Raw genomic sequence first — 27203 nt, 5'->3', positions numbered from 1 at the left:
TATCATATTCCATAGATATGGAAAATAAAAGGCAGGATTAAAAAATTCCAAATACATGGAGGCATCTACAATTTAAGCAGGATTATTTGATCAAAATATTCTGAAATAGAACAGCCTAAATTGAATCGAATAACATTTGGAAAACTTTGTATTTAATAATGTAACTAAATGATCTCATGAAAGTGCATATTATTATTGATTCAACAAGTATAGCTAACGAGTTCTAAACTTTCTAGTGTCAAAAATGAGAGACAAAAATAATTAATACATATAAAAAACAAATGCTTATACTCATGAGTTTATGATCATAAAGAACAGCACTTTAAAAGCTTACAGTTCCAGTTTGTTTCTAAGAGAACTAACAATCAATGGGTAATTTTATACCTTAAAGAAGCAAATACAGGGTAAACCATATCAAAAATCTCTTCCATTGTTCCAATTGCTTTAATCTGCATAAAATATTGAGCAATGCAAATAAAACAAATGACCTAAAAGACAAATCCAGATAAAAAAAATATGCCATATTCAGTACAAATGAATAAAAGATGTGTTTAATCAACTGCATAACAGAAAAACAACTTCATATTTTATACTTTTCATTCATTCAGAAAGACAAATTCTCCATACATCTGAATCAAATGTAAGTTCTATGATTCAGTCAAAGACTGAGTTAGACCAGGGAAGATAATTACAAGGGAGACAGGCAGAGAAACTTTATCAAATGACATATTAGATTTAACCTAATGATATTTTCAATATATCCTAGCAAAAACGGAAATAGAGCAAAATTGTATATTATAGAATATTGCAGAAGAAAACCAGAAATCTCAACAAACTAATAAGTTCCTGTTGAATAAACAAGGAACACTATCTAGATGCCAAGTATTTCCATGATAAACTCTTGCCTGATTGAAAGAGCTGCCTCAGATGGAATGCTGGAAACAGGAAATTTAGTAATTTCAATTTTTGATCAATGAGTGCCAATTAGAGAATCAGAGAAGCAAAAAGAGAGAGGACGGAAGATTACGTCAGGATGGTCCTGAGTGAAGCCCAACCTTGACCATGACATGTTAAATCGCAGAGATCAAGCACATGGAGCTCATATTATAGCTTAAATCACATTTAAGAAAAAAGGACATCAAGTGAGACCAAATACGGGCATATTAAAAAGAAAAATTGATTGGAATGTTATACTCTTGCTCAAGAACAATATATGATGTCCAGACGTTTTCATTAAGAAAAAAAAAGAAAGAAAACAATGAGGGAACATCCTGAAGTTACCACCTTGCTGGGTTAAAAAAAGGCAGTCTTCATTAGGCTTATCTTGTGATATAAATCATGACATATGTGGATGACCTCATTATCATCATCATTAGCCTAATTCAAACTACTAGGCATTGGCCTCCCTCCCTCCCTTCCTCTGAAATTCTCACACCCATACTTTCCCTTAGATATCTCTTATCGTTGACTCTTATGTCACCTGAAACATCAATTTATTGTGGATGACCTCATTATCATCATCATTAGCCTAATTCAAACTACTAGGCATTGGCCTCCCTCCCTCCCTTCCTCTGAAATTCTCACACCCATACTTTCCCTTAGATATCTCTTATCAACATCTCCCTGTTAATGAAGTTATTTTTCCAAGGAACAGTATCTAAATGCTTTTGTTGATGCATCAACGTGGCATCTAAGCATTGATTATGTTTCATTAGTGAGAAAAACCAAACTCTTTGCATATTTTTGTGTTGACTCTAAACTTTTAAGTTTAACTGCATCTGTAAAGCAAATTCAGATTTCCGGGTGGACCACAATGCCTAAATCTTAGCATACTTCATTTTATTCTATTTTACTTTGGCGCTCGCACACGTCAATGCAAAAAAGGAACAGACAAGTTAAAATAAAAAATATGAAAATTAGGCAATGAAAAGCAAAGAAACCAGAGTAGGTATAGCCTCTCCACTAATTCATGCAGTTGCTAAAGACATACAAGTGCCATCGCATATTTAATCCTGATCTGCCAATTGAGGTAGCACAGATCCTACTTTCAAACATGTCTTAGGTTAGACTTTCAACAACAACAACAACAACAACAACAAAGCCTTAATCTCACTTTGTGGGGTCGGCTACATGAATCTTTTTTTCTTCATTGCCTCCTATTTAGTGTCATATTTTCATTTAGTTCTAATAAATTAAGATCATTTTTTATACAATACGCCCAAGTCTTCCTAGGTTTACTTCTGCCTTTCTTAACATAAGTCGAATCTAAAACATCTACTCTCTTAATTGGATCATCATCGGCGCTTAATGTGACCAAACCATCTAAGATGACTTTCTCTAATTTTGTCCATCACAGGAGATGCACCAACCCTATCACGGATATATTCATTTCACATTTTGTCTCTAAGTGTAAAGCCACTCATCCACCTAATCATTCTCTCGGCAACACTTAACTTAGAATTATGCTTCTCTTTTAAAGGCCAACATTCAGCACCATAGAGCATTGCAGGTCTCGCCACCGTCTTATAAAATTTTCCTTTCAGTCTAAGTGGTAATTTTATATCACACTTCAACCAACCAACTTGAATTCTACTATTAACATCCCCATCTATATCACAATTGCTTTGAACAACAAACCCGAGATATCTAAATTGTTCACACCTTTTAATAATTTGATCACTCAAAGTTATACTTCAGTCACTAGAGTTGTTACTACTAAAATTAGATTTCATGTATTCGGTTTTAGTTCTACTCAAATTAAGGCCTTTAGACTCCAATGTAGACCTCCATAATTCAAGTTTTTTTATAGGCTTTTATTAGGATTTAGGTTAGACTTTAGATTTATAAGACGGTGGTGATACCTCCATAATTCAAATTTTTCCTGGGGTTTTATTAGGATTTATTTATTTATCAAATTTGTGCAGATTTATTTTTTATTTGATTTTATTACTTTTCTACTTAAAATTAATAATGGCCCGAAGCTAAGTTGTCTTAACCTACAACTACACTTACCCATTAGCATTTATTTTGAACAATTGGATGAGATTAGTTACCTATATAAAGATATGGTACATAAATAACCATCTTAAAGGGTTAATAAGTAGTTTGTACGTTGAAATTCTACAAAAAAAAGTTTAAATCCAAAATTTATCCTTTATCCTTCATACTAGTCAAGTTACCATAAAAAATCCCAGTGAAACACACATTGGTGGGTTAGGCCCGCCTAGGGGTATTTTTTATCCCACAAAAATCTAATTTCATAATTCTCTCTTCTTACCACACCACATTCCAAGCAGCTCTTAGAAGTTATGGTCAAAGGACTTCAAACAGGCCTTTACTCGTACCATTTATAAATTTGAATCCACCTCTTTCCTTTTTTTCGACAAGTAATCATTGCCCATTATCACATCATGTGCATGAAATATTGATTGCTCAAATTACCTTAGAAGAAAATTATTTCAGCCCATCTTGGACTACTTGAATCCAAATCTCCCTTTCATTTGATTGCAAAGCAATCCAGCTCATGTTTCACGCATTATCTGAATAAAATTCTTTGCACCAACAAATTTGACCATAATAAAATTTGGTTGATTTTTTAGCAAATGCAAAAACTCGAATATTTTTTGATCAGTTATTTGATCATAAATCATTTATTCTTATGTTGTAAATGCTATTACATATAAAGCTCTATGATAGCATAACCAACCTACAACATCAAGCTTCAATTTATCACCATTCTTCACCTCCTACCAAGATTTATAGAACACCCTCTTGTCCTTAATTATCAGACCTCTCTAGTGCTTGATGACTATTATTTATGATGACAGTCATCTGATCTGGATTTAAATTCCATGTTGACAATGTGATCTACTGGATATTATATACTGAATTTAGAAATGTGTATTTAGAATCTATTTCATCTTCTAGTGTGCTGTATTTTATTTCCTGTCTATTTTTAACTACTTAATTTCTTATGAATTTTTGCTTCCTTTCACTAAAAATAGGACACTTAGCCATCTCTCTCTCTCTCACGCGCGCGTGCACACGCATTCAAACATACACACATTTATTGTTTCCCATCTCTCTCTCCTCAAGTCTCTCCTTAATACTCATTACTCTTCTTTCACCCTTGATATCATCTAGAATCAGAATCTACAAATCCCAACATACTCTTACACTTTTCTACCACTGTAGGCCTTTAATCATGTTCCTAAAACTTATCTCAGGCATTTGTGCTAAGTAACAACACCCACACGCCACATTCCAATTCTAACATTCTACTTGATCACATAAGATGCCTTGCACTAACTTCCTTTGCAACACAAATGACCTCATGGAAACCCCGTGACATCATTGTATTATGCCTATAGGTTCACCCGCCACTAGCTTCTACTACTCAGTCTTGTCCATCGTATATAAAAAATCTACAAGTTCCAACCTAAAACCTTCCACACATGTCAATTGCCATGTTTTGCTTCTTGGTTTGACCTTATTTGCTCTAGTTTATTCTAGATCCATCACGAAACTTCAATACTCCCGCAGCTTCAACGAGAATCCAGAACCTTACTAATGCAACTGTGGTCCAATCTTATGCCATTATGTACCAAACGCATACCTCTGGCCAAATTCCATTGATAAGGATTGCACGTGTATCCCAAATAATATCATCTATGTACCGATTTACTATAAAGGCATTTCTTGCCTCTATCACCCACCGACAATCTACTTGTGACACACCACTCCAATTAATTTCCCTTTCACTGCATATCTTGCCATCAAACTCCACTCTACTACTTGTGATTCCACATTTAGCCTTGTAAACCTTTCATGCAAAGCTGCAATTATCACCACCTGTGCAAAAGTAGCTAAGCAACTCAACTACTCTAACTCAACTTTTGTTTGAGTAATACTTTCTTAAAAATGGTTAATTTCTTTAGAATTAAACTTAAGAATCACCTTAAAGAACTAAAAGAAACCTAGGATTACATTAATAAAAAAAATTAACTATTTCTTTCACTTAGAAACACTCTCACATGAGGAAAATTATTTGCCTACTATGTCAAGAAAATACCAAAGTGGAGTAGGAAATTGCTACTTCTGAATTTGTTTAACCAACTTTTGTCGCACTCAAGCTCAACTTTTATGCACACATTTTGGTTGGCTTTGAGCCTCTTCTACATTAAATTCAATGCACATAAGTTATCCCAATTCAAGCTCATCGGTCTTAATGCACTAATTGACCATTCTATTTTTATCTTGCTTGCTTTGTCGTGATCATAATCTTCATTTGATTGTAAGTCACTATCATAATTTTTTTCCAATCATAGATATTCCCCACGATTGCAATGAATTCCGTCATTTCTATATGATCAATCAACAAACTCCAATTTCAACTTGACTAAGTCAATTTGATTTGGATAAGAAAATCTATGAGAAGCAATCATTTTAAGAAAATGGTGCCATTAATGGGGACGTTTAAATTTTGGAATGGGCGTATTGATTTTAAAATTAAAATAGACTATTCCTAAATTATTTCTTTAAAGCTTGAAATTAAAATCATTTAAATATCAGTTGATCAATTGTTCAAAGAAAAAAGAATCAACTCAAATTATTTTGTATCTTCTAACTGTCCAAAAAAAAGAAACTACTTGGGTCTTCATTTAAAATTAGATTTGCTAATCCTAATTTTTTTTTCTTTGAGCTTAAAATTAAAGTCATTTGAATATTGGTTAATCAGTTTGTTGAAAAAAAAAATCGTTCAGACATCATCAAATATCTAATATTCCTGGAGACGCCAAAAAATAACTTGTCAATGCTTAATGTCGGAAATCAATTAACTTGCAGCCTACCACTCCTACAATCTTCCATTCGTTTCCGATGACTAAATTCTAAAGCTTGCTATACCAAAACACAAGCCAAAGCTTGGCACCACCTAAATCTGCTGGCCAGTACCTAGCATCTAGTCTTACAATCGATCCTACTTCTACCCTGCCTGCAACGATGCATAGCTCGCCTAGCACTCCCAATGCCACCCAAAATATCTCATCTATAGCCTCGACCAAATCCCATAATAAACCTACTACCCTCTATACATAAATCAACACAACATACCCCAAATTTATCATAAATCAAACATCTACGCCATTTCTCACTACCCAAGCCTCCTAATAATAATTACAAAACCACTTGTTCTTTCTCCAACTAACAAGCATTCAAATATTGACAACAATTTAACATTTGATGTTTGTCACCCTTGCAATACCTTTATAGCAAACAAATGCTCCATCTTCCATATTTCATATAACCAACACGTTATGCTGCCCATCTATGACATAAACATTCGCTAACGATGAAGCCTACTTATCATCATGTAGATATTAGTGAGTTTCCTCCCTGTATTTTGTGTTTATGTCGGAGCAAGCGCTCGTTGCTTTGAGAAGCATATCCGTAGAACTAGTACCTGCTAACTCAAGCTCGCATGAATATTTTGCTCGACTTCAATCTCTCATAGGCCCACATTATTTATGAGCCTCAACTATTTTGACTAGTAAGAAAAACAATGAATTAAAATTATTAAAGATATATGAGATAAACTTTATATTATAAAAATAGAAAGTGAATGTTTTTTTTATACTTAAATATTATTTCATAATTTTAAAGCTCATTTCTTTTATTATTTAACAATCAGAAATGATTTTAAAATGCTATGTGAAAAACTAAGTTTTATAATTATATAAAAACTATTTGATTCCCCAAAAATAATTTCATTTTACATTAAAATTATTACATTTAACTTAAAATTATCTGCACTAAATGTTTAATATTAAAATCTATTTTAATATTATATGATTGATGTGATATTTTTTTAGTTTAAATATAATAATAATAATCATTGTTTGCATATACATACATGAATTAATATATATTTGATGTTTATTACTAAAAACATGACCACTTTTAATATTAAATTTATGTTTTTACATCTATTTAGTTATAAAATAACTAATGTAAATTTCATGCACCCCATAAACGAAACAAAATAATTATATTTAAATTACATATTTATATTTAACATTAAAATTCAATTTCATGTTAAAAAAGTTCAATTAAAAAATTCAATATTTTACGCCAAAGTTTTCAACGTCAAATTATATTATAACATTTGGAGATTTCTATCATTTCTATCATAATTTTCTTGCATTCACATCAAATCATATTATGCATTCATATACTTTTCATGTATTACACTGCTTTATTAATTTTAAATTTCTATATTTATATTTATTCACCCATTGAATTAGTCGTAGTCGGAGTCTATTCACACATTACATGATTTCTTTGTTGTGCACCTATACACACACATGACAAAAGTAGAGCTATAATCTTATTATGTTTTGTTGACATCTATTTTGCAGGAAACCCAAAGATAGCAAAGCTTAGAATAATGAAGAGTAAGGAGTTCATACTCTTTTCTATCAATTTTACTATTTTACAATCCATTAATTGCTTTACATTGATTGCCAAATGAAACTATGTGAATGTTATTCGTGGATTTGCCTATGATCATGATCAGAGTTCGAGGCATACACATCACTTATAGGTCATGATGATTTAAAATGAAAACACACTTAATCTATGGTCTAGGAGCTACGATTAAGCATACAAAATTATTTTGATGAGTACAAATATGTGACATGTCAACTTGTAGCCTTATTGATGCTTAATATCATATCATGTCTTTGTGAATCTACATATAACCTAAGATCTGCTTTAGATTAGATAATCTAGACACATACTTCACATACAGACCTATTCTCCATCTTGTTCTTTTAAAAGTACATCCACCTTTCCCCTTCATTTAGGTTTGACTGATCTTGACACTTTCACATACAACTAGATGGTTAGATGACATTACTGACTCAGGTAGGATATAAGTAATTTCTATAATTATGGAATAAACATAAATACCAATAATTAAGGAATTACCCTTTTGATATTATGGATATTATGACTAAATATAGATGACTAAATATAGTAAGTACTTAAATAAAATTAAAGAAATAATAATGAGCGTAATTCCACAGGAAGCAATGCTTAAATAATAATGAGCGTAATTCCACAGGAAGCAATGCTTGCTTGAGGCTGGATGAATTCCGGTGACAGCATTTGGGCTAGGGAAGCCTTTGAGACGATTATCCTAGAGCTAAAAAAGACCTTTCATGGTCATAGATATCCAACAGCTTCTTCCTTGCATTGCCTAATTATTTCAGGCCAAAACAGGGAAGGAAAAATTTCCAGCAGTTATTTCCATGGTTTCCTGAAAATCCAGTGAAATTGGAAGTTTTTGAAAAGAGAGAACAGTTGTATTCAATTAATTTGAGTTTAAGAAACCTCAACTTTTCTAGTTTTCATGAGCTACTTCTTTGAAGCTTTTGAAAAGACAACTGATTTTGTAGTTTTCATGAGTGAAAATAAGGGCTGCCTTGAGACTAGCAAAGGCTGGTTGGAGGGGTCAGCCACAGATTTATATCAACCAAAAAAGAGAATGGCAACTTGGAGTTGCTGTAAAAGCCTGGACATGGATGAGAGATGATTTATGCACTCCAAAAACCCCAAGAACAGCTCTTCTTCATCTCTAAAGCCTCTAATCATGTTCTCTGTTTTACAGTCCTAGTTTTTTATTTGAATTTTGACTTCATAGGTGAACAAATACATTTTTATGTAGGAAATAGTTCTTTTTTTCTGCTGCTGCCTTATAAAGATTTATGCTTAGCAAAATAAAAGGAGAATCTAATAAGATTAGTAATAAATATGGTATTATATGTTATGCACAACCAGCATCAAGATAAATGCTTCATACCTTCTGAAGTTTTCCCTTGCTAGAGTAGTAGTTAATAACAGGAAGATTTAACTTATCAAAAACTTCAAGGCGTTTCTTGATTGTCTCGATATTATCATCAATTCTGCCCTAATGTAAGACATGACAACATAGTAAATAATCACATCGAGTTGAAAAACCAAAAAAGAATTTTATCATATTTTAATAACTATATATTGTAAGTGCAATGTGGCAAGTCAACCTGATTGCGACTTAGCAGACGCTTCACCATTTCCTCTTCCGGGCAGTCAAAGAAAATAACCAAGTCTGGTTCTACTCCAGTCTGCATTACTTGTCCAAGGTCACATCAGTAAACAAACTGAAAGAGAATGAGAAACCTTTAACAGACAAACATGAAATCAGAGTGGCAAAAAGTCGTCAAAAGTCGCTTATAACAACTTATAGATAAGTTTTCTAAATAGCTTTTGATGCCTTGCAAGCAAGTATTATGTTGACTATTGCATGGTTAGAGAAAAAGCCTCGAGCTGTCATCATTAGGTTACCTCAACTATAACCTCAAGCTAACAGATTTGACTCATAGAAGTTATTTCTCTTTCATGCAAGGAAAATACTACATACATCAATCCCTTCTTAAAACCCACATTGGTGAGAACCCTAAGCATTGTGTAACTACACAATCCCCAGTCCCATCCCCTCCTTCTATATGCATCCTTACCAACAGAATATTAAAAGCTAAGCCAAAATAATAATAATAATAATAATAATAAAATACTGCACTGACTGAATTTTTTTCTATCGCCCATCCTGAAATCAAAATTTCCAATTCCAATATGACTTCAGAGGAGCATGAAGAAGGGTGGATTAGTTCTCTTCCCAGCAAATCTTTTCCAACATCAGAATTTGCATACCACCATAGGGCCATTACCATTGAGCATTTCTTTTCTTAGTGTATCTTTACTCATGGACTTTATTTATTTCAATTGTCATTAGCAATATGTCATTTGCCGTGCTATGATAAAATATGATGATTTATATGGCTTCTCCCTTAGGCTGTATGAATCATATTCTTCACTCTTTTGCCTCAACTTTCTATTATAACGGCAAGTACTCATTAAAACCGTATGGTATAAATTGGCATGAAACCAAACTTCATCCCAGGAATTATCTTCAGCAGTATAACTTCATGCTCTATGCTATGATGATTCAATATCAAGGCACGCATGTAGTTCTCAATAATATGTGCTAACTTCTCATTCCTATACAATTGACCACAATAATCATTACATCCTCTTCTCAAAACCCTTCACAACACATAATAGCATACAGTGGAGAGTAAAGAACAACCAAATTTGTATTTTAATAATTTTTTTTTATTATTTCCTCCTCTCATGGGATTGCTATGATTTCTAAATTTGGAATTCCTTGAATTCTAGGGGCTTACTGGGCGGTTGGAGATGCACCATTCCGGTTTAAATTAGATGCCCCCTCCCTTTGTAGGGCATTTAAGATTTAATCATTAAAATTCTGCACATTTAATGGGGATTGAAGGGGGCTTAAGTTTGATCTCCCCTCCTCTTATTTGGTACTTCTTTGATGTGCTAAAACTTGAGAGGCAGCTAGGGGAACATTCTACCAGCTTGAACTTGATATTCCCTCCTTTTGTGCTAAATTTTTGCATTTGAACTTGCTGATTTGTTGAGAATTAAGGAACGGTCAGAGAGGTATCTTAGTCGCTTGACTTTGATGTCCCTCCTCAATAGAGGTATTTATGATTTTTATTTTATGCAGGCTACTTGATTTCTTTTGGATTAAGGGACATCTTGCACCGCATCCTGTTAACTTAAATTGGTTTTTCCCTTCATGATTTTTAGGATTGTTGGCTAGAGAACCAGACAATTATGAATTGCGAGAAACATTGGCTTATCATTCAAGTCAGCCATTTATTTGGTAAATATTACTGGTGAGCCTGCTTTGATGTTTTGTTTATGAGAAATAAGAGACATTGCTTGCTTCATCATAACAACAACAACAACAAGAAGAAGCCTTTATCCCACTAAGTGAGGTTGGTTGCTTAATCATTTTTCTCCACTGGGTGATATTAAGTATCATATTTTCATTTAATTATAATGAATTAAGAACGTTTTTTATACAACATGTCCAAGTCTTTTTAGGTTTATCCCAACACTTCTTAACAAAAGTCGAATCTAAAACATCTACTCTCCTAACCAGGTCATCACGACATTTAATGTGACCAAACCATCTAAGACGAATCTCTCTTAATCTTCTATGTCACAGGAGCTACACCAGCCTTCCTCGGATACATTCATTTCGCATTTAGTCCCTAATGTCAAGCCACTCATACACCTAAGCATTCTCATCTCAACAACACTTAGTTTGATGTTTCTCTTTTATAGGCCAACATTCTATGCTATAAAGCAACGCCATTATCACCACCATCTTATAAAATTTTTCTTTTAAGTTTAAGTGGTACTTTTCTATCACATAATAGGTCTGATGTATTCCTCCATTTCAACCATCCAACTTGAATTCTACTAATAACATCCTCATCTATATCACAATCAATTTGATTAATAGACACGAGATATCTAAAACATTCACTCTTTTTAAAGAGTTGACCACTCAAACTCTAATGTAGACCTCCATGATTCAAATTTTTCTGAACTCTTTCTCTATTCAAGAAGGATATCATCAATGAAAAGCATACATATTAGTATTAAATTATAATATATTATTATTAAATATACATATTGAACAATAAAAGAGTTGAATTATGTTCAAATTTGATTTATTTAACCTTCGAGTTCTAAAAAAATATTCAAACTTGTTTGTCTACTAATATAAACAAACATGATTGGGAATAAATTGAGCCGAGTTCGAGTTGTTCATCAAATGCATTGGCTCATTTACAATCCTATATATAAGGATTGTTGAGATTATTAACAAATAGCTCATTAATTAAATAAATGTCCATAATTGAGCATTAATTGAGCCTTAATTGAGCTTTATATAAGTAGCTTGTATAAAAAAATAAATGAGTCGTACCAAGCAATGCTTGTTGAGCTTAAAAATAAAATTTTAAGTGATACTATTTGTGGATGAGCTCTAATCAAACTTTTTAACAAGCTTATCCACAAGCATTAAACGATATTGTTCATAGACAGAAATAAATCGAGCAGCAAATTACTCAAATTTTTTCATTTAACAATCAGTTATTTACAAAAGTGTTCAAACCCGTTCAACTATTTAATCACATGATCACCGATAATCTCTAATTGAGTAAAGCTATAAGTAGTTCATCAAATGTGCAGTTCATTTACAACACTAGTTTTTTATGAACTCATTATTCAATGAGCTAAAAATGAATAAAGCCTTGCTCAATAACAAGTGTATTTATATACGCATCAAAATATGAATTTGAATACATATATGCATGCATATTTATGTATTTGTATATGTGTACATACAACAACAAGCCTTTTATCCCACTGAGTAGGGTCAGCTACATGAATTCAGTTTCTCCATTGTGTCCTATTTTCATTTAATTCTAAAAAATTAAGAACATTTTTATACAAAATGCCCAAACCTTTTTAGATATATCTCTATCTTTCTTAACATAAGTCGAATATAGAACATCTACTCTCCTAACTGAATCATCAGATGGTCGACATCTAATGTGATCAAATCATCTAAGATGACTCTCTCTAACCTTATCTGTCACTGGAGCTACACCAACCCTTTAACAACTATATTTGTTTTGCATTTTATCTCTAAATAAAGTCACTCATCCACCTAAGCATTCTCATCTTAACAACTCTTAACTTAGTTTTATGTTTCTCTTTTATAAACCAGCATTCTACGCCATAAAGTATTGTAGGCCTTATCACCATCTTATAAAATTTTACTTTTAAGTCAAAGCGTACTTTTCTATCACACAATAGGCCTGATGCATTCCTTCACTTCAACCATCCAACATGAACTCTACTAATAACATCCCCATCTATATCAGCATATGTGTGCATACACAAACAAAATTTTACACACACATATATTCATACATTTAAATATATATAAGATAACGAGCTATATCTGCACTAAGTAAAATTGTTATATATATATATATATATATATATATATGCAAATATACATAGAACATACATTGGAACATATTTATTCTATAATTTGTATAGGTCACTCAAGTAAAATTGTTTATAAATAACTCGTGTTCAACTTAATAAGATAACAAGCTAAATTCAAATAATTTTTTTTTTTACTCATCTTCTTAACAATTCATAGTCGAAAAATAATTGAGCTCACTCAAGATCATTCATATAATGTCAATTTTGTTGTCAATACCAAGTGTAACTTTCTCTGCAAGTTTTATTGTCATTTCTCATCTGCCTGTTGTGAAATATCTGCACCAAGCACAAGATTAAATTTTAGATTGTTTAATACGCACCATGAGAGGTCCCTCCTATGATCCTCATTACTGAGTGCACATGTCATCCTAAAAGGTCACTAGTGTCCAAGCATACAACCAGGCGATAACACCTCTAAACCCTAAATTCAATTATTTTGGCCATTACTTTAAATATGTTTAACTCCTCTACTTAGCTCTACTTTTGCACTTTGCTTTACAACAGTTAGAATGCTAGTCCAAACATTTCAATAAAAAGTAAATTACATTTCCATCAAAAGTAAATTCTAAATTTGTTTACTCTGATAAATCCAGCCAACACCTTAAATAGGTTTGAAACTGAGACGCCTTGTCCTCACACGAACAGAGCTAGCCTTAAATGGGTGGTGCATTTTAACATAAGTAAGAATATTTAATGAGGAATTTATTTTCCCGCAAAATTATTCCAGATTTTCTCCTACTCTTGGAACAGATACATCTGCACAGGACATATACATACAAGTTAGCTTTATTAAATTTATTTCTTCGTTAGTATTGAAACTGCATTCACTCCCACAGCTGAGCTTCTCTGTCAGCATTTCTCAAACCCATAAAATTCAAAATTTAAGAAAAAAAGGAAAAAAAAATGTATTTCAAATGGATACGCTTGACTTGAACATAGTACTATATCACTGAAAGGATGTCACAAAAATATAGATTAAGGGAAAAGGTGAAGCTACAAACATCCAAAAAAACCTATTACGCCTCTGAGTGATAGCATTGCAGCGAAAAACTTACCATGCTTTCAAAAGCAATACGATTTTCAGTGGTTCGCGGAAAGCCATCAACTAAAATTTTTCGATTCTCACTCGACTCAATTTCCCTGCGAATTAAGTCAACAGTGATTGCCGATGGAACAATTTTCCCTTCTTTAATAATCTCAAGAATCATTTCTCTGTAATCCAAATTCAAAAGATCAACGCATTACATAAATTACTTCACAAAAATGCCTCATTTTAAAAGTTACACACCTAATATGAGAATATACCCATTTTCACAACCAGATGAAATTTCTTTTCGCAACAGCTCTCCAGCACTTAGATGCGCAAATCCAAACATTTCTGCTATCTTGGCACATTGTGTGCCTTTGCCACTACCAGGACCTCCTGTAAGATGTATATATCAGAAAAGAAAAAAGAAAAAGAAAAACTCTGACAAAAATGCATCCAACAAAGAATAGCTTAATTTACCTATTACGGCAGGAAGTTTATGTAAAACATTTCAAGTTTAAAGTGAGATAAGTAAATCCAAGTTTTAAATTGCACAATTGGATATTGAGATGATTTTCATCTGTTATGTGAGACATAAGCATCAAGACGATTTGAGGTGTAAGCTTGAAATTCAAAATAAGTGTAAAGTATGAAGTGTTGCATAAACTCCAAAGTGTAAAGTAAGGCGTAACATCAACATCCTAACATATTAAAGCATTAAAAGGTAACGCCCTAACAAAATAAAAGTAACACTTCAATATCCTAGCATTAAATCATAAAATGTGATGGGTCCTACAAACAACAAAATATTAAAATAAGCTACGATATCAAAATAAAATATTAGAATATAACTAAGTAAATAAAATAAGTTCGGCATAAATCTCTCTCCCTCTCATAATACCTCCACTTAAGTAGAATACAACATGTCATTAATATTAGAATTTTTAAATTTATAAGTTCCCATCACTCTCAGCTAGTTGCCTTTTTATTTGGCAAGTATCCCTATGGACGTCCCATCTTCCAGCTCAGATTTTCTTTTGTCTGGAAGGTTTCTATACTGGGTTTACTTGGGACTGATCCATGCAAATATTATCTAGTATCTTTCATAGTTTTATAAATTAGAACTTGTGGTGAAATTTAAATTTCTCATTTCCTATTTACAAGAGTTGATTTCTTCTCAATATTTCACCTTTGTAACTCTTTATTTAAAGAACCAATTTTCGGTCTACTCAAATAACAAAATAGTCCCCTACTTTTTCCTTTTTCTGCTCTTATACATCGTTTTTCAAACAAGTTAAAACAGTTTTGTTAGTAAAGATACCAAGGAGGAAACAAAAATCTTTAGATCTCAAATACCACCAATCAACAATAGCTCAGCGAGATTAGCAACAAAAAATACTCAACCACTAGGAGGAAAAAAAATCATCCCATCTTATACTAAGTGTACCCAGATGCATGTTGACATACAGTTGAATAAGCTCAGATGAACGGTTCTACAATCTCAGTTATTATATGTGCTTGTTATGCTCCAATAAAATAGATTTATAACAGAGGAACACGTTCATGTAAAACATGCTCTTCCTACGAATTTCATAAACTGAGTATCAAAAATAATCTATAAAATGTAACTTAAAAATAATTAAAAAGTATGACCAAAAGAAATCTACATTGTAAAGCTTTTCTTTAACATAAAAAAACTGCAAACACTGCGAAATAGGTGCTGCTCCACGTAACTTACCAAGCACAAAAGTTATAAAAGGTCTGAGTTGTTTAGAAGCATCAACCGCTGAAACCTGCAAAAGAAAGATGATATGATTATAGCCTTAAGTAATGCAAGAAAGATAGGTGGAGCAATTTACAATTTAGTTCTCATGCAATATAATTGAAGTAATGTAAGAGGGATTATTCTTATTGATGCAAAGAGGGGTATAAATACCCATTACAGGATTTACTGGTAAGGAAAGCAATAAAAGCAGGATGCAGTAGACAACGAAAGGAATAATAACAAATATAAGAGGCAGCTAATTTCCCTAATTAAGGAGAAAATAAATAGTGATTCTTAAGATCACTCATACAATTCATAACTCTCTAAATATAGAGTATAACAAATATGGAATATAATCCTAATTATTTTCGAGGTCTTTCAACACTCCCCCTCAAGCTGGTATGAAGATGTCACTCATGGCAAGCTTGCTAACTAGATTCTCGTGTTGCACTTTGGAAAGGTATTTTGTTAGTATATTTATTGTTTGGCTAGCAGTGGGTATGTAGGACATACATATCACATCACTATCTATCTTCTTCTTAATGAAATGTTTATCAACTTTTACATGTTTTGTTTTGTCATGTCGAACTGGATTATGAGCTATAGAGATTGCAGCCTTGTTGTGACAATAAAATTTAATAGGTGCTGGTATCGAACTCTTCAACTCTTCCAGGAATCTTTTATCCATAATACTTCACAGAGTCCATGTGCCACCGAGCGGAATTCTGCTTCAGCACTACTTCTTGTCACTATCTGCACTACTTCTTGTCACTACACTTTGTTTTTTACTTTTCCAAGTAACCAGATTTTTGTCTACAAAGATACAATAACCTAAATTGGATCTTCTATCATTTGCATCTCCTGCCCCATCTGCATCTGTGTAGGCCTCTATTAGAAAATGTTCTCCCTTTTTGAACAAAAGTCCTTTTCCAGGAGTTCTTTTGAGGTATCTCAAAATTCTGAATGCAGCTTTTAAGTGAGTAGGTCCAGGTGAATGCATGAATTGATTCGCAACACTCAATGCAAAGGCTATATCAGGTCGAGTGTGAGCCAAATAGATTTGTCGCCCTACCAATCTCTGATAGTGTGTTTTGTCCATTACCTCATTAGTTGGTGTTGTTTTCAACTTTATATTAGGTTCAATTAGCGTATTTGCTGCCTTGCAACCTGTCATTCATGTTTCTTTGAGTAAATCAAGGACATACTTGAGTTGATTAACAAAAATTCCCTCCTTTGATCTTGCAAACTTCATTTCTAGGAAATATTTCAGCTTTTACAAGTCCTTAATATTAAATTTGGCTTCAATTTTCCTCTTCAAGTTGCTAATCTCCAGAGAGACATCCCCTGTCATGATTATGTCATCTACATATACAATCACAATGGTTACTTTATCATTGATGGAATGTTTGAAAAAGAGAGTGTGATCAGCTTGGCTTTGAGAGAATTCATGTCTCTTGATAACATTACCAAAATGCTCAAACCAAGCTCTACGAGACTGCTTTAACCCATACAGAGATTTTTTTAATTCGCACACTTTACCTTTTCCAATTTTTTCTTAAAATCCGAGGGGCAGGTCTATATATACTTCTTCTCGCAATTCTTCATTTAAAAACGTATTCTTTATATCAAATTGATGAAGTGGCCAGTTGAAGTTAACTGCAAGAGAAAGAAGTACTCTAAGAGAGTTAATTTTAGCAACAGGAGCAAACGTCTCTTGGTAATCAATACCATGAGTTTGAGTAAATCCTTGTAAATCCTTTTACTACTAGCCTCGCTTTGTATCTCTCCACACTTCCATCAGCTTTAAACTTCACCGTGAAAACCCATTTGCACCCAACCGTCTTTTTGTTTTTAGATAAATCAATGACTGTCCAAGTGTTATTTCTTTTAAGAGCATTTATTTCTTTCATCACAGCTAATATCCAACTTGATTCACCTAATGCTTCCTGAACAATTCTTGGAACAAGCATATTAGAAATCCTAGACACAAATGCTCTATGATTTTTTGATAGTTTTTCATATGATAAGTATTGTGTGATAGGATATTTCGTGTCTGTTCAGATTCCTTTTCGGAAAGCAATTGGAAGATCAAGATCAGAATGAGTGGAAGTAGAGGGAAGATTACTCTGAGTTGTAGGGTCATTATTCGGCAAAGGTAATTGAACATCTGCTGAGGGAATAACTGGGGTTGTAGTAACTTTATGGAATTCCTTCCTAGTAAAAACCTGCAGCTCATGTTGAGGATTATGATCGACTGGATTATGATTTGTTGGAAGTATTTCTCCCCCTGTCTCTGATAAGATAACATCTGGCAAAATAGGATTAGTAGTGTTGACCCTAATTTCCATATCAGAATTAGTTAAAGAAATGGATAAAGTTTTCCAAAAATTATTTTCTTCAATTAAATTTTCCCCTGAAGAAAATTATTTTTAAGAAAAGAGTGATCCTCGACAAACTTAACATTCATGCTCTCAAAAAATTTACTTTGTGACAGCATTAAAACATTTGTACCCACGTTTATTGGAAGCATACCCAATAAAAATATATTTTTCAGCTTTGGGATCAAGTTTTGAGAGAAACACATTTGGGCATGCACATAGCAAACACATCCAAAAACCTTTAAAGAGAGATCAGTTGTTATCTTAGATGTGGAAAAATCATTTTTCAAGACTTATAAAGGTGTTTTAAATTTTAAAACTCGAGATGGCATTATGTTTATTAAATAACAGGAGGTAAGGAGTGCATTACCCTAAAGATATGTAGGAACATTCATGAAAAATATAAGTGTCCGGGTAACTTCAAGTAAATGTTTATTTTTCTTTTCAGCAATACCATTTTGTTGTGGTGTGTCACGACAAGTGGATTAATGCAGAATACAATTTTCTAAAATAAATATTCTCAAATATTTGTTGAAATATTCAGTCTCATTATCCGTTCTTAGAATGTCAATTTTTTTTTATATTGATCTTCAATCATGTGAAAAAAATCTTTAAATTGTTGTTCAACTTCAGATTTCTTTTCCAATAAATAAACCCAGCAAACTCATGTGTGATCATCAATAAATGTTACAAACTATTTTTTTTCAGAAAGTGTGTTAACTTTAGATGGGCCCCAAATATCACTATGCAACAAATAAAATGGTTTTGAAGCAGAATATGATTTTATTGGAAATGAAACACGATAATTTTTAAATAAATTACACGCTCCACAATGAAGTTTTGAACAATTAATACTTTTAAATAGTTTAGGAAATAAAGATTTGAGACATGAAAAACTAGGATGTCCTAATCTTTTATGTCATAACATAACTTGATCATAGTCAAAGCTTGAATTTGTACTACCTAATCCATGAATTGTTTTATTTGCAGAATCGATTTCATCATAGTAGTACAACACATTTATTTCTTTAGCAGTTCCAATCATCTCCCCGAGTTCTGGTCCTGAAAAACACAATTGAAAAGAGAAAAAAATATGGAATAATCAGAATCTTTAAACAATTTGCTGACAGAAAGAAGATTACATGTAAGTTTTGGAACATGTAAAACAGATTTCAAAGAGAATTTTTTGAAATTTTAATATTTTATTTTCCTGCAATACGTGAAAAACTATCATCAACTATTCTGATTTTTTTCGAAACCAAAACATGAAAACTATGAATCAAATAATTGAGAACAGTTTGTCATGTGATCAGGTGCTCCTGAATCAATGATCAAAGGAGTGGTACTTCCTAGAACAGATAAAGCCAAAGGATTCTACCTGTTTGTGTTACAGAACCGATAGGAGCATTAGATGATGAGCAAGATTTCAGCAATTTAAGAAGATGACTTAATTGTTCTTCACTAACTTGGGATGACTCAGCCTCATTTGTTGTAGGTGTGCTAGGTTCACCAGATTTTTTTCCCTTCCATTAGGTGGTTTACAAGCAACTTCTAGCATTTTTCGCGGGTATGGCTTGGCTTTCCACAGTAGTCACATTGCATGTTGTTTTTGTCTTCTACACGCTGTTTATGAGAAGTTTTTCTGCCTACTTGAGCTTTAGGAATAACCAGCGCTCATCCTTCCACGGACACAGTTGAACCTGCAGTCTTATTCCCCAACATCATATGTCTCTGACTATCTTCTCTCCTTACCTTCGGAAAAAACTTCACCAATTGGAGGCAGGGATTTCTTCCAATTATTTGGCCATGGACCTCATCATATTCAATGTTTAGACCGGCAAGAAATTTGAAAATTCGATCAGTATCCACTATCTTCTTGTATTAATTGCAGTCATCGTTTGATTTTCACTCATGCTCATTGAATAAGCCTAGGTCCTGCTAAATTCGCTTGAAAGAATTGAAATATTTTATCACAGAATCCTCACCTTGGAAAATTTCTCCAAGTCGTAGAGTCAACATGTAAACTCGGGATTGATTTCCAAGATCGGAGTACATTTCTGAAACATTGTCCCATAATTTCTTGGTTGTAGAGTAACAAAAATAATTTGCACATCTCTTTAGTCATGAAATTGACCAACCATGTCATTACCATTGAGTTTTCCGCATCCCAAATGACTTAAGTTATGTCATTCAAGTTAGGCTGTTTAGTATCACCTATGATATAGCCAATATTTCCTCTTCCTCGGAGATACATGCGAACAGATTGTGACCATCAAAGAAATTATCACCATTTAACCCGATTGTAGTGATCAGAATGGGATGGTTTACAAATGTATTTCTCTGAGGTTCGGACTGAGATGGCTGAAGGGTTGACTTGTTCTAGACAGATTTCAGATATTTTAGAGATGAAGAATGGAGCGTGCAGCAGGATCCCGAGATTCAGCCGCAAAAGCAAAAGATTACCGCCTTCGCCGCCGAAAGGACTTCGAGATGCGGAATCGCTTTGTAAACCATGCGCGCAATCCTTGCCGCCGAGACGTGATCCTCTTGTTGCCTTCCCAACGAGCTCTGGACGCAGTTGCTTCACGATGACGAAGCAGAAGAAAGGAAAGGTGGAGTTTCGGGTCTCTGTGTTGATCACGATCCCGACTGCTAGTTATATCGATCGTCGCCGCAAACTCTAGAGTTTAGCGATCTTGCTCAGAGGAAGACGCCGCTGCGGATCGGACGCTATTGTAGCCGCCGCAAGCAATCTTGCTTAGAGGAAGAAGCCCCTGCGGATCGGACATTCTGATACCATGAAGAAATATAAGAGGGCTTATTCTTATTGATACAAAGTGGGGTATAAATACTCATTACAGGATTTACTAGTAAGGAAAGCAATAAAAGCAAGATACAGTAGACAACGAAAGGAATAATAACAAATATATGAGGCAGTTAATCTCCCTAATTAAGGAGGGAATAAATAGTGATTCCTAAGATCACTCATACAATTCATAACCCTCTAAATATAGAGTATAACAAATATGGAATATAATCCTAATTATTTTCGAGATATTTCGACAATAATGCTTCACTTGAAATGTACCAAGATGGTTTTTGAAATATTTGATTGCTCAAAGAAGATTGAAAGCTCTCTTATTTGAGAATTTGAGTCGTGAAGTCATTGGATTTATCATAACTAGATTTTCCAAATATCAATCAATGTTTATTTAGATCTAAAGTTCATAAATCCATATGAATACAAATAACCAAAGTTAATTATCCCACCCAATCGAAAAACACCTTGGTTACAGAAGTTGCTCGGTTATGCATTAGAGGTGAGTTCATGCTATAAACAAATGATTTTCTAGATAGTTGTCTCATTATGAGTGGATATCAAAAGAACATGTGTTGGGTAAAAGTGGAGAAATAAATCATCTTGAGCACCACTTCCATTGATTTGAAATGAAGTTGAAACTTTCTCCACTTTCAACCCTCAGTGAGATTTTATAGATTAACATCAGTAATATAATTGTAGGCATCAATCAATGATTATGCAATGATCGATGTTCTTTCTTTTTTCAAAAAATTAACAAGAGAAAAAATTGGTCACTTTATATTGGTTCAAATTTTTTAGATATTCTAATTCAATCCCTAGTGATTTTTCATGTCAATGTGTCCTCCAACTAAAATGTCGGTCTTCAAAGGACCCCATCTAATTAACAATAGTAAAAATTAGTCGCTCAGTAGAAGGATGTATATATATATATATAATGTGAACCATAAAAGAGAACTAAAGAGAACTTACTTTTTTATGTACCAAAATTGCCCTCCCAGTCTATAAAACCAGACTGTATGTTTTCAAATGTTTCCTATTAAAATAAAAATGAGAAAAAAAGGTAATCCTCACTGGAAGGAGGATACAAACTCTAGCATTCCCGCTCCCATGAAAAGGGCAATACTACTGAACCATTACATTAACATCAGTAAACATGTGTCGATAATTATCTTTACAATACATACATATTTAAGAAAAATAAATCTTGAATGTTATATTAAAAGAATTGAAAAATTATTATCATATTATTTATATCGTCAGACTAAATACTTGAATATTTATCATATTCAAACTAATTTTTTACAATGCAAAAAAATTTATCGGTGTACTTAATCATAAAATCATATTAAAGAGTCAAATTTTCATATGACAACTTGAGCAAAATTATTGATATTACCTTAAAAAATTTTCAATATCCAAAACTTTAGAGGAAAAAACATTAATAACCTCCTATCCAAAAAAATTATTTATCAAATTCTTCCTACAAATCCTGTGATGCCTTCTAATAGTTTTAGGAGAGCGATGGCCAAAGCTCAAATGGTAGCCATCCTCTTCACTAGCGAGGTGGTGATGACAATTGATACCAAAAAATTTGAAAACAAAAAGGTTTGCAAAATATCTTAAACGAAAGTGTTGATGAACTTACTTAAAGATTTCACATACTTATTCACCTTGAAACTTGGCCTCTATCATGAACTTCTAATCATTGTTTTCCCTATAGCTCAGTGCGAAAACCACCCACGTGTTTGCTAGACATGAAGAGTTGTAAAAGTGCAATAAGAGGGCTACTAGTCTGTCTCAACTTCTCATACAAGAGAAGGACATTTTCAAATTTGGAGAAATCTTAACAAATTCATCACAGAATGATCAAAGCACATAATCTAGCATAGGGACCCCATCATATAGTTTTTTTATAAATGTGGTCTAACGTGAAGCAACCGCCTAACCTCAAAGACTCGAGTGCCATTTGCCCATTTTATTATATGCAAATAATTTTTAAGTCGTCATGAGAAATCATCCCGTAGGGGTATATATTAAATTCTCCGATGGTGTTTAGAAAACTCAACGTGTGGATCGGTACTCCATAGCAATAACAATATCATCATGAACTTTAGCCAATGGACTTTAATAAATAGTAATATTGTCAAACTAACCTACAAACATTGGCCTTCACTGAGAATCTCTTGGACCAAGACTGAACATAAAATTATGTGAGCATCAACTAAAAGCAACTAATAAGAAGGATTATTGAGCTTTTCACCGCAGCTTAAACAGAGCAATAAGGCTTCAACTAGTAAATCAAGGATGAGAAAGGTGACATTCTCCATAGCTTTTATAAAACAACTATGGATGACTTGCCAATCAAGTATTATCCTTCTATCTCAAGACATAATTATTTGGGCATATATTTTGAATAGTAAAATCATAAAATATGCAGCTTAAATAAATTATGCACCTAAGAGAAAAAATAAGATAAAGCCCAAAGAACTGAGTACCATTGAGTAAGGTTTCAAGGAATCCAATTCTCGCAACAACCAAGTCAAGCAACATAGGCTATATGTTGACTTTGTAGGGCAACTACACACGAGATTGGATGGCTTGGGGGTCGTGATGTAAAATCCAACGTCTTTTGTGAGCAAAAGCAATTGATTTTCTATTAAACTGTAACATACAGCTAAGATTCCTACAGTAAAAGTATTTCCCTTCCCATGATGGGCATTGCAATTAGAAGTGGTTTCCCTCTACAAAAATTTTAAAAGTTCAAATGTTCAATTTTATTGAAACTGAGTTAGAAACTTGTTGTGTATTGATAGAGTTTAATGCATTGAATTGAAACTTGCAGTTATACTAGAAGGGGACAATTCACTTGACAAGGCATGAGGCCTAAATAGTGTAATTTGTAATTTTTACTGAAGTACTTTCTTCCAAAATGTTTAGTGATTAATTTAAGTAGTCGATTGAGAACTCCTTAAGCTCTATGTAAATTGGCTTTCTTTTTTTGGTGTGAATCTCAATCACAGTAGAATTTTATACTTATTCATGGATTTCATATGAAACACTGTCATTGCCGGTCCCAAGCCCGGATGTGAAAAGTGGAGAGTTGCGTTAGGTAGTCGACAGCCACTGTAAAAATTGTCGAAAATCATGACATGAATCCTTTTGATCTTTGTGTAAGTTTTAGGGCGTCCCCTCGAAGCGAAGCACTATATAGTTTGAATACAGTGAAAAGTGTGCAAGGGCCGCTACACCGACGCCCGGGTGTAGTCTCAAATAAGCAAGGGTTCCAACATTACGGACGGATGCGGGTAAAGAAGTTAGTTCATAAAACTAATGAAATTAATATTATGATAGGACCTTGGAATGTATGTACTTTCAATAGTAAATTAATGGAATTAGTTGATATTATAATTCATAGAAAGATTAATATCTTATGTATTCAGGAAACTAAATGGGTTAGAGAAAAGGCTAAAGAGATTGATAACTTAGGTTTTAAACTTTGGTGTTCTGGTAAGAGTCGCACTAGAAATGGTGTAAGTGTAACTATAGATAAGAGTTTGAAAGATAATGTTGTAAAAATTAATAGAGTTAGAGATAGAATTATAGCCCTTTAGATTATCATTAATACTAAGATTTTTTATATTATAAGTGCTTATGCTCCTCAAGTAAGTTTAGACATATGTTCTAAAGAAAAATTCTGGAATGACCTAAAAAACTTAATACAAATGATATCTCTTGAAGAAATAATTTTCATTGAAGGAGATTTAACTGAAGAGGTCGATAGAGTGGTAGAAGATTTTAGAAATATTCATGGTGGCTACGGTTTTGGAGTGATTAATGAAGAAAGTACAGTCATTTTAGATTTTGCTTTAGTGTATGACTTTGTTATTGCTAATACTTTATTCAAAAAAAGAGATAAGCATATTATTACTTATAGATTTTATTATTACTGATACTTTATTCAAAGAAAAGATATGAACATCTTATTACTTATAAGAATGGGTTTAATAAAACAAAAATTGATTATTTTCTTATGAGAAGAAGAGATCGTCGATATTGTAAATATTGTAAGATCATTCCAAGTGAGAATTTAAGTACCCAACATCGTTTATTAGTTCTAGATTCCAATATTGATTATTAGTTTTGAATTTTAAGACGAGGAGTTGAAGATAAAGAATACAATAAAAAATGTCATAACTGAACTTGAAAGACAAATAAAATTATTTTTATGAGTAAATTTCAAGATTTCAAAATTTGGGATGTTCATGATGAAACAAATATTACGTGGGATAAAGTAATAAATACTAATAAACAAGTAGCAAAAGATATACTTGAAGAATAAAAAAAAAATTAAATAAAAATAGTTGGTGGTGAAATATTAATGTGGAAGAAAAGATAAAATATAAGAAGTTAAGTTATAAAAATTAGTTTGAATGTAAAATCTTAGAGACTTGGAAAAATATCAAGCAGTCCGCAGGGAGTCTAAAAGAACAATACATAACGCTAAAAATTCTGTTTTAATGATCTTTATAATAGATTGGATACTAAGAAGTGTGAAAATATATATGTATAAACAAGCCATACAAAGAGAAAAGAAAAATAAAGATTTAACTCAAGTAAAGTGTATTAAAGATGAAAATCAAAAAGTATTTTTCTTAGAAAAATATATTCAAAATAAGTTAGTGATTTATTTTGATAAACTTTTTAATGAAGTTTCTGAAAATACGATCGACCTTAGTGATTTTAATATCTTTAATAATAATAAAAAATTTCATTTTTACCATCGCATTAATAAAAAAGAAGTTGATGAGACTTTAAAGAAAACCAAGGGTAGAAAGTCTATAGGACTTGATGATATCACAATTGAAGTATTTAAATGTTTAGGAGATTTGAAAGTTTATTGGCTTACTGAACTCTTTAATATTATTTTAAAAACTAGAAATATGTCTGAGGAGTAGAGGAAGAGTATTTTGGTACCCATTTTTAAGAATAAAAGGAATGCACAAAAGTGTGCAAATTATAAAAGAATTAAGTTGATGTGTCATACTTTAAATTATGGGAGAGGGTAATTGAACGTAGGTTAAGACGTATTACAAAGATTTCTCATAATCAATTTAGATTATGTCGGGCAGGTCTACTAGGAAAGTTATACATTTATTGAGAAGTTTGATGGAGAAATTCAAAGATAATAAGGAGAATCTACATTTGATTTTTAATGATTTAGAAAAATCTTACGATTCTTACGATAAGGTTCCAAGAGTTCCAAGAGATATTCTTTGGAGAGTTCATGAGAAGAAAGGTGTTGATGACTTATATTCAACTTATTAAAGATATGTATGCTAGAGCTATTACTTGTGTTCGAACTGAAGGAGGATTGACCAAATACTTTCCTATTTTTGTTGGATTACATCAGGGATCGGCTTTAAGCTCATATCTTTTTGCTTTAGTTATGGATGGTCTTACTGGACATTTACAGGAGGATGTACCTTGGTGTATGCTTTTTGCTGATAAAATCCTTGTGGATAAGATGAGAGAAAAATCCCAAAAAAAACTTAAATTATGGAGGTCTACATTAGAGTCTAAAGGCTTTCATTTGAGCAAAATTAAAACTGAATACATGGAATGTAATTTTAGTAGTAGTAGCTCTAGTGACAAAAGTGTAACTTTGGGGTGATCAAATTATTAAAATGTGTGAATGATTTAGATATCTTGGGTCTGTTGTTCAAAGTGATGGTGATATAGATGGGGATGTTAATAATAGAATTCAAGTTGGTTGGTTGAAGTGGAGGAATGCTTCGGATTTATTGTGTGATAGAAAAGTATCGCATAGACTGAAAAGAAAATTCTCGGTGGTGAGACCTGAAATGTTCTATAGCGTTGAATGTTGGTCTCTAAAAGAGAAGCAAAATACTAAGTTAATCGTTGCCGAGATGAGAATGATTAGGTGGAAGAGTGGCTTTACACATAGAGACAAAATGCAAAATGAATATATCTGTGATAGGGTTGGTGTAGCTCCTGTGACAGACAAAATCAGAGAAAGTCGTTTTAGATGGTTTAGTCACATTAAGTGTCGACCATCTGATGATCTGATTAGGAGAGTAGATGTTTTAGATTCGACTTATGTTAAGAAAGACAGAAGTAGACCTAGGAAGACTTGGGCTTATTATATAAAAAATGATCTTAATTTATCAGAACTAAATGAAAATATGACACTAAATA

At 32.7% G+C, this 27203-nt stretch overlaps 1 protein-coding gene across 1 annotated transcript in view; it reads right to left on the bottom strand.

Annotated features, from left to right (window-relative positions):
* LOC110021797 (UMP-CMP kinase 2-like) overlaps nt 1-27203 on the bottom strand; it is a 31949-nt gene that overhangs the window by 1894 nt on the left and 2852 nt on the right. The window contains exons 2-7 of the mRNA XM_020720440.1: nt 15762-15816; nt 14302-14419; nt 14052-14208; nt 9081-9161; nt 8861-8968; nt 385-449 (exon numbers count right to left, since the gene is read on the bottom strand). Of these exons, the coding sequence (XP_020576099.1) occupies nt 385-449; nt 8861-8968; nt 9081-9161; nt 14052-14208; nt 14302-14419; nt 15762-15816 (584 nt within the window). The remainder of the gene's footprint in view (nt 1-384; nt 450-8860; nt 8969-9080; nt 9162-14051; nt 14209-14301; nt 14420-15761; nt 15817-27203) is intronic.

Source organism: Phalaenopsis equestris, unplaced genomic scaffold (assembly GCF_001263595.1).
Source record: "Phalaenopsis equestris unplaced genomic scaffold, ASM126359v1 Scaffold000146, whole genome shotgun sequence".
Lineage (NCBI taxonomy): Eukaryota > Viridiplantae > Streptophyta > Magnoliopsida > Asparagales > Orchidaceae > Phalaenopsis > Phalaenopsis equestris.
Note: the sequence above shows the minus strand (reverse complement) of the source record. Positions and strands in the feature narration are given on the sequence as shown.